The 12,855-nt window shown below is 41.7% G+C and overlaps 2 protein-coding genes, 2 long non-coding RNA genes and 1 pseudogene across 7 annotated transcripts in view; 2 read left to right on the top strand and 3 right to left on the bottom strand.

Annotated features, from left to right (window-relative positions):
• The window catches only part of Zc3h8 (zinc finger CCCH-type containing 8), a 28,770-nt gene extending 26,892 nt beyond the window's left edge, over positions 1 to 1,878 (bottom strand). For 2 of the 3 annotated variants that reach the window (XM_005340239.5, XM_078028299.1), the window contains exon 1: positions 1,738 to 1,878. In XM_005340239.5, coding sequence (XP_005340296.1) covers positions 1,738 to 1,814 — 77 coding nt within the window. In that variant the 5' untranslated portion in view covers positions 1,815 to 1,878. The remainder of the gene's footprint in view (positions 1 to 1,737) is intronic. The other variant, XM_078028298.1, reaches the window with a different exon arrangement.
• A 28-nt stretch (positions 1,879 to 1,906) lies between these two features.
• LOC144369168 (uncharacterized) lies at positions 1,907 to 2,840 on the top strand. The gene is made up of 2 exons (XR_013428659.1): positions 1,907 to 2,074; positions 2,183 to 2,840. It is a non-coding gene; the product is annotated as an uncharacterized LOC144369168 (long non-coding RNA).
• Positions 2,841 to 5,918: 3,078 nt separating this feature from the next.
• On the bottom strand, positions 5,919 to 6,015 carry LOC120885143 (U6 spliceosomal RNA; annotated as a pseudogene).
• LOC120884811 (uncharacterized) lies at positions 5,927 to 12,846 on the bottom strand. Its single transcript, XR_005727169.2, has 2 exons — positions 11,750 to 12,846; positions 5,927 to 10,381 (listed from the first exon to the last, which is right to left on the bottom strand). It is a non-coding gene; the product is annotated as an uncharacterized LOC120884811 (long non-coding RNA).
• Positions 6,421 to 12,855, top strand: part of Zc3h6 (zinc finger CCCH-type containing 6) — a 69,268-nt gene continuing 62,833 nt past the window's right edge. For both annotated transcript variants that reach the window (XM_078028289.1, XM_078028287.1), the window contains exon 1: positions 6,421 to 6,494. In XM_078028289.1, coding sequence (XP_077884415.1) covers positions 6,436 to 6,494 — 59 coding nt within the window. In that variant the 5' untranslated portion in view covers positions 6,421 to 6,435. The remainder of the gene's footprint in view (positions 6,495 to 12,855) is intronic.

The following is a 12,855-nucleotide window of genomic DNA, read 5'->3' as shown; positions in this document are numbered from 1 at the left end:
CCCAACCACAGCACACTCACTCTGCCTTGGGCCCCTCCCAAAAAAATGTGTCTCCACAATGTCATCAGCCCTCACCTCCTTTAGGTCCTGATTCAAATGTTACCAAAGTTATCAAGGAGGCTTCTCCTTAACTACCTCCTTTAAAATATCTACATGCTCTCAACCATCCAACCAGTACTTCTTAAGCCCCTACCCTGTCATTTCTCCATGGCATTTATCATCTAAAATACTACACATCTGTGCATCATCTGGTGCCTCCCAACATGCTTCATGAATACCAGGATTTTTGTCTTTTGTTGGTTCACTGCTACAATTCCAAGGCCTAGCAAGTCTCCTATGTAGTAGGTATCCAATAAAAATGTAAGAAATTGTTTTGAATCAATAAGAAGTTTTCTCATCACAGTTACTAGGAAAAACTCAGAAACCACAAAACACAAATTAATTTCATTGCATAAAACAGAATACCCTCCTACACTTTTAGTACACTGATGAAGGCCATTAGTTAAAATTAAGACAAATTAAGAGTAAAATAGAGAACCTAAAATTTGAAACAAAAAGGTCAAGAGCCAAACAGAAAAATGGACAAAAGATGGAAATGAGCCGACGGGTTCACTCTACTTCCATACTATCCTTCACCTATAAGTGGCAAATTCCAAATGACTGATGTACTTCGGTCAAGCTTTGTGAATGGCTCTTCTGTCTAATGCATTTTCAAGTTAGAAGCTGCTATTGTGTTTTCCTATTTTCTTTTTTGTGATGATTCACCTCAGATTCTCTTATGTATTTTAAAAGTTTATCAATTAGTTTCTCTTTTTCTTAGATGTTCATATTATCTGAAAGTAACTAGTGTCTCTTTCCAATATTTATAGGTCTTATTTTAAGTGTTGGTAATTCCACTTTAGAAGCTGGGTGACGAAAGCACAGGCTACACTGTCTGGGCCACAGAATCCCAGCTTTGCCATGGACCATGTGCAACCTCAGCAGGTTACTCAGCCTCCGGGTGCTTCCCAGCTTCCTCCTGAAGGTCACTGTGAGGACTAAGGACACACTCTTGTACGCACACAGCAAGGCTGCTGCCTGATGGGAACTAAGGTGAAGCTCGACCCAGGTACCTGAGATGACCGGGAACAGAGGACTGACCCAAGAGCTGAGCCCACCCGAGCCGGAGACACGCCCGGAGGGAAATGGAGGAGGAGGAGATGGTGTCCAGGTTGGCTTGGGGGAAAGGGGACCATAGAAGACAGACTTAGGACACTTCAAACTCAAAGGATGAGCAGTGAATGGACAGCGGTGCAGACCCCACCCAGGACACCACCGAGTGGAGGACCAGGCAGCGCCACTTGGCCGGCAGTCTGGCCCGTTCTCCATGCGCGCTTCATTCTGGTCCTCGCACCCCGCTGGTGGCCGTCGGGGGCCGTGGGCGGGGGTATCCACGACCTAATCATCACTACTTAACGACCTCGCGGCTTCGTCCTCGCTAGGAGAAAGCCCAGCACGTGTCCGGGGTAACCACTGCCAACCGCAGCACTCCGGGGCTCCCAGGAACCGGGGAGGGCGGCGAGAACGCGGACGCGCCCCCAGCTCGGGGAGCAGGTGCAGCGAGGGCGCCTCCCGCCCCGGCCTCGGCTGGCCTCAGCCCCCACCCCGCCCAGCCTCGGCCTCCGCCCCGCCCCGCCCCGCGATCCCGCACGCGGCCCACGGCTTCCGAGGCAAGAGGATGAGAACACGAGGGGTCACCTTTCCTCAGCGTCCGGGGCCGGTTTTTTGCCGAGGGCGGGGTTGGGGGGTTTTGAGAAAAGATTCTCAAAATCCATGACCCAAGCAGGCAGCCTCCCTTAGCGCACCGGCCGACCAGGGTAGCCAGAGCACGATCAGCGCAGCAATCCAGAGTCGCGCCACGGGTCGCAGGCCCCGCCCCCCGCACGCCGTCCGAGACCACGCACGCGCTCCTCCGCCCGCCACGACTGCGCAGGCGCGCCACCGCCTCGCGTCCTGTTCCGGGCTGCGCATGCGCAGCTTTCCCTGCGTCTTCACCGTTACGGCGGCAGTCTCCACGGGTTCTGGAACTTAATTGGTAGGGTTTTTTCTTCTACGTTGGTGAGAACTTTTCGGCCATGGTCACGGGGTTTCTAAGGAATGGTAGCACTAGCTAACACTTGTGCACTTCGTTACCGTTTCTTAGAAATATCAGTTCTGAGCCTGCTGTGGTGGCGCGCAGCTGTCATCCGAACGGCTCCGGAGGCTGAGGCCGGAGGTTGGCGAGTTCAAAGCCAGCCTCAGCAACTTAGCAAGACCTTGTCTCAAATAAAAAGGGCTGGGGATGTGGCTCAGCGGTTGAGTGTCCTGGGTCCAGTCTGGAGCACCAAAAGAAAGGAAAGGGGGGGAAAAGGAAATACTGGTTCCTATTGTACCTGACTCCACCCCAGCGCAGCTGAGTAGGGCAGTGCCACCAGAGGGAAGGCTGCCACCGTCTGCAGCCCAGCAGGCGCGATGCGAGAGGGCTGAACTTAAGGCCCTGTTTAAGGAAAAGAGAACTTTGTCTCAAATCTCCACCTTCGGGGGTCAGACGCGCAGAAGGCTTTTGGGGCGCAGTGGGACAAAGGGGCCGGGATCTCGCAGGATTCGCCCTCTTCCAAGGCGTCCGCCTTCCTTGGCTTGAGTCGGCCACCAGCAGAACTGGGGAGAGGCGGCACTGCAGAAGGCTTCGGGAGCTTGGGGACACTGGGCTGGGCTCACCTAGCACGTGCGAGGTCCTGGGTTCCAACCTCAGCAACACATAAAGATAGATAAAATAAAGGTATTGTGTCCATCCACAAAGAAAATAAAGAACTTAAGAATTATCTTTTTTTTTTTAATAAGGAATAGGGAGGGGCTGGGGCTCAGCGGTAAAGCGCTTGAGGTTCCATCCTCAGCACCACATAAAAATAAAGAAATAAAATAAAGGCATGTTTTCCAACTACAACTAAAAAATAAGTATTAAAAAAAGTGTTGATTTTTTTTAAAAAAGGAATAGGGAATGGTTGCAATGGAAGCAGGAAGTAGCTCTAAGGAAAAAAAATCTCAGGGAAATAATCTTGTTTTAAAAAATGCCTCCTCAAATTGTTCTGCTACAATAAGTACTATACCATACACATTTTTCAGAGAAATAAACAGAATTAATTAAAGGTAATAAATTTGTGGGTCTCTACAATTGAAACAAGTACATAAATAACTGAGGCAGGAAAGTTCATTAGAGTACCAAGTGCTAAGAGGATTCAAAAGAGGGAAAAAAGCACATTCACTTGGGAGGGCTTCTTAAAAGGGGTGGATTTGGGCTCAGTCTTGAAATCTCTTCCACAGAAAGGAGCTATTGGTTGGCCCAATGACAGAATCTGACTTAATGCTGTAATTGAAGGGGCTGATTCCTGACACAAATCAGGGTCCATACATGAGTGAGGGAGATTATTTGAAGCCAAGAATCTTCCCAGGGAAGTTCTAATTTTCCCCGTTGTCAATGGTATAGACAATCACCTTTTTGTACTTGAATCATTACTAAAAATTAAGAAAAATATTAAGGTGATTAAACACGAGAGGCATCCTTCCTTTACAGGAAAGCACTATATGATGCAGCTCAAATTATTGTCATACATACTTTTGCATGTAAAAAATGTCCAGTATACAGAAAAAGATAATTGGACACAGAAGGAAACCAGATTAATGGGAAAAAGTAAAAACAGCACAGACACCCCCAAAGAAAAATTGGACCTGCAAAGGCATCAGATACTAGCATTTTCGGACAAAGACAATATAAAAGATTACCTATATATGAGTCAAATGGATTCCCAAAATTCTTCAAGTTCTCCAGCCTTCCCTGTATCCACATCTCTGCAATTTGACTTTGCAGTTCCTCTTTTAAAAAAGGTGGACTCTATTTCACCTCCTCTTCAAACTGAGTTGAGGCTTTGCAGGGGGAGACATGTTTGCTGGAGATTAGAACCCAGGGCCTTAGTACATGCAAAGCAAGCACTTTACCAACTGAGCTATATCCCCAGCCCTCAAACCATGTTGAATTTAGCTAATAGGATGCAGTAAATGTGGCTTGGGAATATAAGCATAGGTCCCAAGAGGCCCTCTATGTGTCTCTTCTCTCTATTGAATCACTTGACCCCTACAGGACAATAAACCCAGGCTAACCTATTGAAGACAGGGGAGAATGTGAGGGATAAGACTAAGGGAAGACAGCAATAGCTAGCAAATCACAAAAAGCTAAGCCACCTGACCAATACACAGCTGTCCAGGACACATGATGGAGTACAGCTCCATCCAGATGGCCTCAGTATAAATGACTAACCCACAGGATTGTGAGCTAAGTAAATGACTGCTGTTGAGGGCCACTAAGTTTTAAAATAACTGGTTAAAAGGAAATTATAAAAAGTGACGGAGGAATTGGGAAAAAATCAAATAGAACTTCTAGAAATAAAAAAATAAAATATTGAAATGAATGGTGTGGTAGATATAAACTATGTTCACAAACTCTTTAGCATTTTTACCTTTGAAAGCTGAACTCGTAGTCCCCTGTCCTAAAATGTTGACTAGATTCCCTGACAGACTCCTAACAAACACAGCGTGGAAAAGGCATGGTGCCTGATTCCTCAGGCCAGGTCTGAAGAACCAGTGCATTTTCTGCCTTACTTTCTCAAGTCACTGGCCTGGGGAAAAGTCAGTCACCATGTCATGAAATTTTCATGCAGCCTTGGGGAGCTGGCAGTGTAAGTGAGGCACTTAGGAAGCATCTTCCAGAGTTGGACGAGCCAGAAGACATCACCCCTGCAACCTTTCGAGGAGCCTGGGAAAGAACTACCAGCTAAGTAGCTCCCAGATTCCTGACCCACAGAGAATAGTAGTGTATAAATGCCTTCTGAATAAAGCTAGAATTTTGGGATAATTTGCTCTACAGCCATGGATAACTGATGATCACTCGATAAGTACAAAGCAGCTGGCTAAATATAAAATTAGCATATGGCCCAGCAATTTCACTCCCAGATGTACAACCAAAACATTAAAGCAAGGACTTAAGCTTATTTGTATACTTATGTTCACTGCAGAATTAAAAAAAAAATTTACTTGTAGACAATACCATTATTTGGTTGATTGAATGATTTTTTATATGGTGCTGAGGATCGAACCCAGTGCCTCACATGTGAGAGACAAGTGCTGTACCACTGCAGCATTTTTTTATAACAGCTAAGCAGTGGAAACTTCCCCAATCTCCATCTACTGAAGAATGGATAAACAAAGTGTGATATAGACATAAAATGGGACATTATTTACCACCCCACCAAAAAGAATGGTTATATCATATGTCTGAACCTTGAGAACAGTATGCTAAGTGAAGTAAGCCAGACTCCAAAGGACAAATACTGCAGTATTCCACTCAAATACCTAAATAGACGAATTTATAGAGAGGGATAGTAAATTAGGAATTACCAGGGATTGCAGGGGGAGGGGAATAGGAAATTATTACTTAATGGTCTCAGAGATTCTGTTTAGGGTGATGAAAATGTTTGGAAACAGATAATAGTGATGATTGTACAACAGTATAACCATAATACCACTGAATTAAGCACTTAAATATGGTTGAAATGGCAAATTTTATGTCATGTATTTTAGCAAAAAATTAAAATAACTGACATAAGAAAATGGTGGGACAGCTAGGTGCAATACCTTGTGGACATGTGCTACAAATAAGCAATCATCAATAAATGGTGCCGTTTCTCCCTTTGCCAGGATTTATGGCTCTGGGCATTAAGGGGTGTAAATGAGAATAGATCCTCTTCACATAATCCCTAGTGATGCCCTTGAAAAAAATTTACCACCTGTCCCCACAATTTGAGCTTTGCTGATTTAGAGCAGGTTTTTATTTCCCTGTTTCTCTCTTTAAAAAAAAAAAAAATGGAATGTCATCTTTGAGGAGGGGCCATGCTAGTCTTCCCTGTGTCATTCCAGTTTTAGTATCTGTGCTGCTGAAGTGAGCACTAGAGCAGGGGTTTTCAGCCTCAGCATTATTTTCTTTTTTTTTTTTTTTTTAATATTTATTTTTTAGTTCTCAGCGGACACAACATCTTTGTTGGTATGTGGTGCTGAGGATCGAACCCGGGCTGCACGCATACCAGGCGAGCGCGCTACCGCTTGAGCCACATCCCCAGCCCTCAGCATTATTTTCATTTGGCATGAGATAATCCTTTGTTTATGGGGGACAATCCTGCGCATTGTAGGATGGTAGGTTGTTCAGCAGCATCCCCAGCTTCCACCACTAGATGTCAGTAGCACCTGCTCCCCAGTTGTGACACACACAGTTCCAAATATACTCAGAGGGAGCAAAATCATAATCAGTTGAGATCCACTGGTCTGAAGTCATCAGTGCCAAAAGAAGAAATGATTCCATCAAGGGACAAGATGATCTTTCCGCTAAGCTTGAAGAGGAGACTGTCGTTTGGCCACATAGGGTTCCTCAGGTCAGTGAATTAATAGGTAAAGAAAGGTTCAATCCCCAGCACCTAAAAAAGAAAACCCCTCTGAATCTAAAATAAGGAATCTCAAGGTCAGATGGTTTTTCTAGGGAATTCTACCAAATATTTAAGGAACAAATAGCAATTCTATTTTAATGCACAGAAAATAGGGAAGAAAGGAATACTTTCTAAATTATTTTATTAAGTCAGCATTGACCCAATACCCAAACAATCAAAGACAAAGCAAAAGAAACAAACAAACCTGTAGACCAATATCCCTCCTGAACATAGATTTTTAAATCCTCACTAAAATAATAGAAAAGAAAAGAATAATTTGCAATAACCAAGTGGGGTTTCTCTCAGGAATGTAAGACTGGTTCTATTTGAAAAATCAATTAAAGCCAACATGCTATAGGTCAAAGGAAGAGAAACTATGCAATTGCAACAACTAACATGAAAAATTATTTGACAAAATTCAATGTCAATTCAGGATGTGACTTTCAGCAAAGTATGAATAGTTGCACCTTTCTCTGTTTGATAAAAGGTACTTGAAAACTATAGAGAACATCAGATTCAATATGACTGAATGTCAGAAGTCATCAAATGATTTTCTGAGCCTTTGCCCTTCATTGTCCATAATAATTACATTAAAATTGCACTACAAAACATTCAATTTTAATTGATAATATGCATATTGAAATGTTTAGAAGTTGCTATAGGCTGAATGTTTGTGTCTTCCCAAAATTCAAATGCCAAAACCCAATTTCCAATATGATGGCATTTGGAGACAGGGCCTTTGGGAAATGCTAGGTGACAAGGGGGCTAAGGTCTCATGAATGGGAGTAGTTCCCTTATAAGAGAGACCCCAAGAGTTCCCTTGTTCCTTTTTGCCATGTGAGGTACAGGGAGAAGGCTGCCATTTATGAACTGGGAAGCAGGCCCTCCGGAGACATCAAATCTGGTACTTGACCTTGGACTTCCCAGCCTCTGAAAGTATGAGAAATAAGTTTTTGTTGTTTAAATGTCACTCAGTCTGTGATAAGTTGTTCAGGCATCCCAAACAGACTAAGACAGGGAAATTTGCAATCTCCTTTGAAATGGGTCAAAAAATAACAGGGACTGATGAAAGGGAGAGGGAAGGCTAGCTCAGCAGTGTATGATAAAGCAAATACAGTAAGATGTTAGCAGGGTAACATGACACAGAAAATTGTAAGGAACCCTGGGAACTCAAGGCAATGGTAGGGTTTGAGGGACAAGGTGCTGTTTTGAACTCATAGCTGTGAGGTGATGTTTTAGTGCATTTCTGCTGCTGTAACAGAATGGCTGAGACTGGGTAATTTATAAAGAACAGGAATTTATTTTTTCACAGTTCTGCAGGCTGAGATGCCCAAGACCAGGGAGCCAACATCTGGTCTGGTGAGGGCTTTCTTCTTGTGTCCTTACATAGCAGAGGTGGAAGGCAGGAGAAGGCAAACTCCATGTCCTCATTTGACAGAAGAACAGAAGAGAAAACCCACTCTGGCAAGTCCTTGTCCTAGAGCAGAGCCTGGGACCTAAACACTCCCCATCAGGCCCCACCTCTCAACACTGTTGCACTGGGGACCAAGTGTCCAGAACATGAATTTTAGAGGACAAATTCATAAGAGTTAGTGTCCTGGGCCTGCTTCCCTACCATTGTCCTGCTTTCCCGCCATTGTCTTGGACCAACAGGAACCCACACCTGGCACAGTGTCCTTCAGACAAAAGTCAGGGTAGCACCGAGCTCAGGCTTGCCAATGCTGTGAGGACCAGGGGGCTTTTTGCACCTGTCATGCAAAAGCTAAAAAAGGGTTCTGTAGCTCTATGGATATATGAGAAGACAAAGACATTAGGGCAGACAGCATGATAGGAAATACAGAAAGCTGCTGCACAGTTTGCCAAGAAGGTAAAACAACTGTAGACATTAATGTACCTAATAAAATATCCTTATATGAAGCAAAACATGATAGATGATAGAAGAAATGGATAAACTCAGCATCATGGTGAGGGATTTCAATGTGTTTTACTTGATTATAAATATTTGCAATAATATAAAAAATAACAACTTTGCAACTAACAGTGTTGACCTAATGGGCTACGAGAAGTTCTGCATCCAATAATGAGACAATTACATTTTCTTTACTACATTCTTTACTACATACCATTTTACAAAGCCAGCATAACCCTGACAATGAAGTAAAAAACATTAAAGGAAAACACACATATTATACAGACCATGATTTATGAGCACACAACATGAATTAGTTAAGCTAGAAGTTAACACTGCTCAGTAGCTCATGGGTTAAAAATAAATTATAAAGTTATAAAATAACTGAGACAATAAAATGAAAGTGGGAATTCAGCTGAAGCAGTTAGCCAAGAGTAGTTTATAGCCTGAAAAGCTTATCATAGAAAAGATGCACCAAAATTAAGGATTAAAGTTAGGAAAGAAAATAATCCCAAAGAAAGCAAGAGCAAAGATATAATATAAATAAAAGTGGAAATTAATGAATTAGGAACAATAAAAATAAGGGCAGAAAATAATGACATACAGTCGAACCTGAATTCCTTTAAAAAACCCATCAACAAAACAGATAATCCCCTGATTATATTAATTAAAATTACAACAAAAAGGTGGTATAACTACAAATTAATAAATATTAAAAGGCTAATAATAAAATACTAGCAAACTATATTTGAAATCTTACATGGCATGTGAAAATTCTTAGAAAATTTAGATAAAATGAATATATATCAACAAGATTTGTTTGTAGAATTTGATAATTCTATAGTTTGTATTAAATTCTGAATTCTAAACAGCTCTTTCTTAAAACTGATGCAAGAAAAAATAAAAAAGCTTGAATAGTCCTATAACTAGTAAAAGAACAGAAGCACTGGTTTGAAAAATCTTTCCAGAAAGAGGATGCCATGTTCAGATTGTTTAAAACATATTCTTCTAAAGTTTGAAGGACTGGAATATTCCAGCTTTATAGACTCTTTCAGGTAATAATAATAAAAAGGAAAATTCCTAAACCCATTTTACAAAGCCAGTATAACCCTGACAATGAAGTAAAAAACATTAAAGGAAAATGACAGCCCTATTTCACTCATGAATATACAAGAAAAATATAAGCAAAACAGTAACAAATAAAATCAAACAAAATTTTAAAATAAATAACAAAGTAAGCCAGGTGCAGTGGCAATACCTGTAGTAATTCCAGCAACATGGAAGACTTAGGCAGAAGGATGGAAGCCAGCCTTAGCAACTCAGCAAGACCCTGAGCAACTTATCTGATGTAGCTCAGTGGTTAAATGCTCCTGGGTTCAATCACTAGTACCAATAAACACAAATGAATCAAAGAATGCACAAATTAGATTTATCTCATGAACACAAACTTTTTAAGCCTTAATATTAAGAAATTTATAAGTGTAATTTGTAGTGTTAATGGATTTCACTGCATATTCTCCATTTGCCTGTCAGATTTACTCTCCTCCATCCTTCTTGTATCCATAGAGACTCACGCCCCTCTCCCTTTCTCTGGGACTTCCAGTTGGATCCAGCCAATGGCAGCAGTCAGGAGACTGGAAAAGCAGACTACTTCTATAACTTCTGTGCTCTGAAAAGCCTTAGTTTGGCAGTGGTTACTTGTCTTTACCCGATGCCACAGGGCTTATCAAACAGCACCTCCCCACAACCCCAGCTATCTTCAGGTCCTGGTAACAAGGCCTTCTGTAACTCCTTCAGGCTCAGGGCTGGAAGACTGGTTGCTTCTCTGTCCCTTCTGACTCACTTGTAGCTGACCATGCCACTGCAAATGGTTTCAAAGTTTAAGTCTCTTCACTTGTTCCTTTGAATACACTGTTTGTGCTGGGATCTGAATGGCACACAAAGTAAGAGAGAAAATTGTGTCATTATCTCAAGAGATTAAAAAAAAAAAATTAATGAAATGAAATATGCATTACCACAAAAATTCTTAGTAAATTATGACTAGAGAACATACATTCCTGATAAGTAAATATAAAATCCCTAGACATCATCCTAAATGAGAAGACTTTACAAAAATTCCTTTGAAAATTGGGAAACAAGACAAGGGTGCCCTGTCACCACTTCTGTTTAGCATAGCACTAGACTTCCTAACCTGGAGGTCCTAGCCAGTGAAGAAAAGAACTTAGGAGCTGGGCATGGTGACACATACCTGGAGCCTACAGATTGGAAAGGAAAAAAATAAAATGCTACAGCCATGTGCTCAGCACGTGCAAGGCCCTGAGTTCAACTATCACTATCAAAATACACTAACCAACCTCACTTTAATACTTATATAAATAAAACATTAAATTTACGGTAACCTGTTATGCAGCAATAGGCAAATTAATGAAAATACCAAATTCTTTTTTTTTTAATGTGAGAGAGAGAGAGAGAGAATTTTTTAATATTTATTTTTTATTTTTTCAGCGGACACAACATCTTTTTTTTTTAATATGTGGTGCTGAGGATTGAACCTGGGCCACACGCATGCCAGGCGAGCGTACTACCGCTTGAGCCACATCCCCAGCCCGAAAAATACCAAATTCTTAGGAATAAATACGAAAGATAGAAAACATCTATAGGAAAATGCATGAACTGAGAGAGATGACTTCTGAATATAGATATTAAAAATTCATAAAATGAAAGTTATGTGATTTCCAATTTCCAAATAGGCCTATAGATCCAATGCAGTGCTGATTAAGAAACAAACAATAACAAAAAACCTCAAGATTTGTTTGTAGAAGCTGATGATGCTAAAGTTTGTATTAAATTCTGAATTATAAACAGCTACATCTAAACTAGATATTCAAATGTAGGAGTAAAGGGCTGAACATAGCCAGGATACACATCAGTTGTTTTCCACTCTGAGATCACTGGGAACAAAAACTAGAGAGCCCCAATCTTTAGTGAAGATGGAGTTTGCCAAATGCATGGGTATCTAAATCTTGTTTGGAAGCAACATTTTTAAAGTGCATTTTTTCAAATGCTGGGCTAACAATGTACTATTCTTGGATTTCCGGATGTGGAGGGAGTGTAAGGGTGTGTTTAAATTTTCCAATGAATGTGAATAAACAAATCCAATGTAGCAAGGTTCAGAGCAGGGATTAAAGCATACCACTGAATAGTCCCTCCAAATCCCCCCCTTCTCTGCCCAATTTAAATCCACTCTAAGCCCTTTCCTGGTAGTCACGCAAAAAATTAAGTATTAACACTTTACCTCAAAGGCCTTTGGATGACTGCAAAGAAATCAGCTGTACTATTTATGGTTACAATTAGACCTAAATTCACTAAAATAGTTACAAAAGGGCCCTGACAATGCTTTGTAACTCCAAATACTAACATTGTTTCTCAAGACAAAATGCATTTGTTTTTTAAAAGTTTTCTATAAATGCATTATGGAGGCTATTATGTATTATGGGCAAATGCGGCAACTGCTTGCAGAATTATTAGAGTTCAGCCTTTGTCAACTGTGCGTTCAACTTAAAAAAAAAAGAGAAAGAAAAAAGAATAGGCGATTTCTTTCTTTTCTCCTTTCTATGTACCTATCCCGAAGTTCAAGTTTAATCTACTAATTCCAAGATTTTTTCTGAACGCATGCCACTAGGGAAGATGAGGGAAGTCAGATATTTGGGAAGATTAACCAAGTCCATCATTTTAATAAAAAGCAAGGAATGTTCCTTTAGATCCAAGTAGTATGCTACATTAAATAGGTCAAAACACTGACTCGTCATTTAAACACTTTCTGAGTGCACACTCCTACATATAAACTGTAATGCCTCGTTATGAAATATTCACATATATTTTACATACTTTCTTATCAAAGGAAGAAATTTTGCAATTATCCTAAATCTATTTTATTATCGAGTGATGATGGGGTAAACATCGGAAACATCCAACATCGGAACAGTGGCCAGTCAAGCTGGCTTCCCTAAGACGCGACTGCGCACTGATCGCTGCGGAAGCGATCGCCCCGACTTGGGAGGAGAAGGGTCTTTTCTCCGTTATTTCAGCCACAAAGGGTTTCTTTATAAAAAGCGGCCTCCAGAGCCAGCGTTCCCTATTCCTACGCCGGCTGATGGCTCGGGGGATCTGTGCAACCGCAGCTGCTCGGCCTGGGCGGACGTATGCGGCACCCCGCGACCCAGGAGAGCCGGGCACCCAGGCGAGCCAGGCACCCAGGTCCGCGAACCTCGCGCCACCTCCTCCGTCGGACCACCCAACTCTGTCAGCTCATTGCGCAGCCACCCGGATGCTGCTTCCGCGAAGCACTGAGAAGGCTGAAGCCCCGCCCCTGGTGGTGATCGACGGGCAGTTTTATCCAAT

The sequence above is a fragment of the Ictidomys tridecemlineatus genome, chromosome 12 (genome assembly GCF_052094955.1).
Source record: "Ictidomys tridecemlineatus isolate mIctTri1 chromosome 12, mIctTri1.hap1, whole genome shotgun sequence".
In the NCBI taxonomy this organism is placed as follows: domain Eukaryota; kingdom Metazoa; phylum Chordata; class Mammalia; order Rodentia; family Sciuridae; genus Ictidomys; species Ictidomys tridecemlineatus.
Note: the sequence above shows the minus strand (reverse complement) of the source record. Positions and strands in the feature narration are given on the sequence as shown.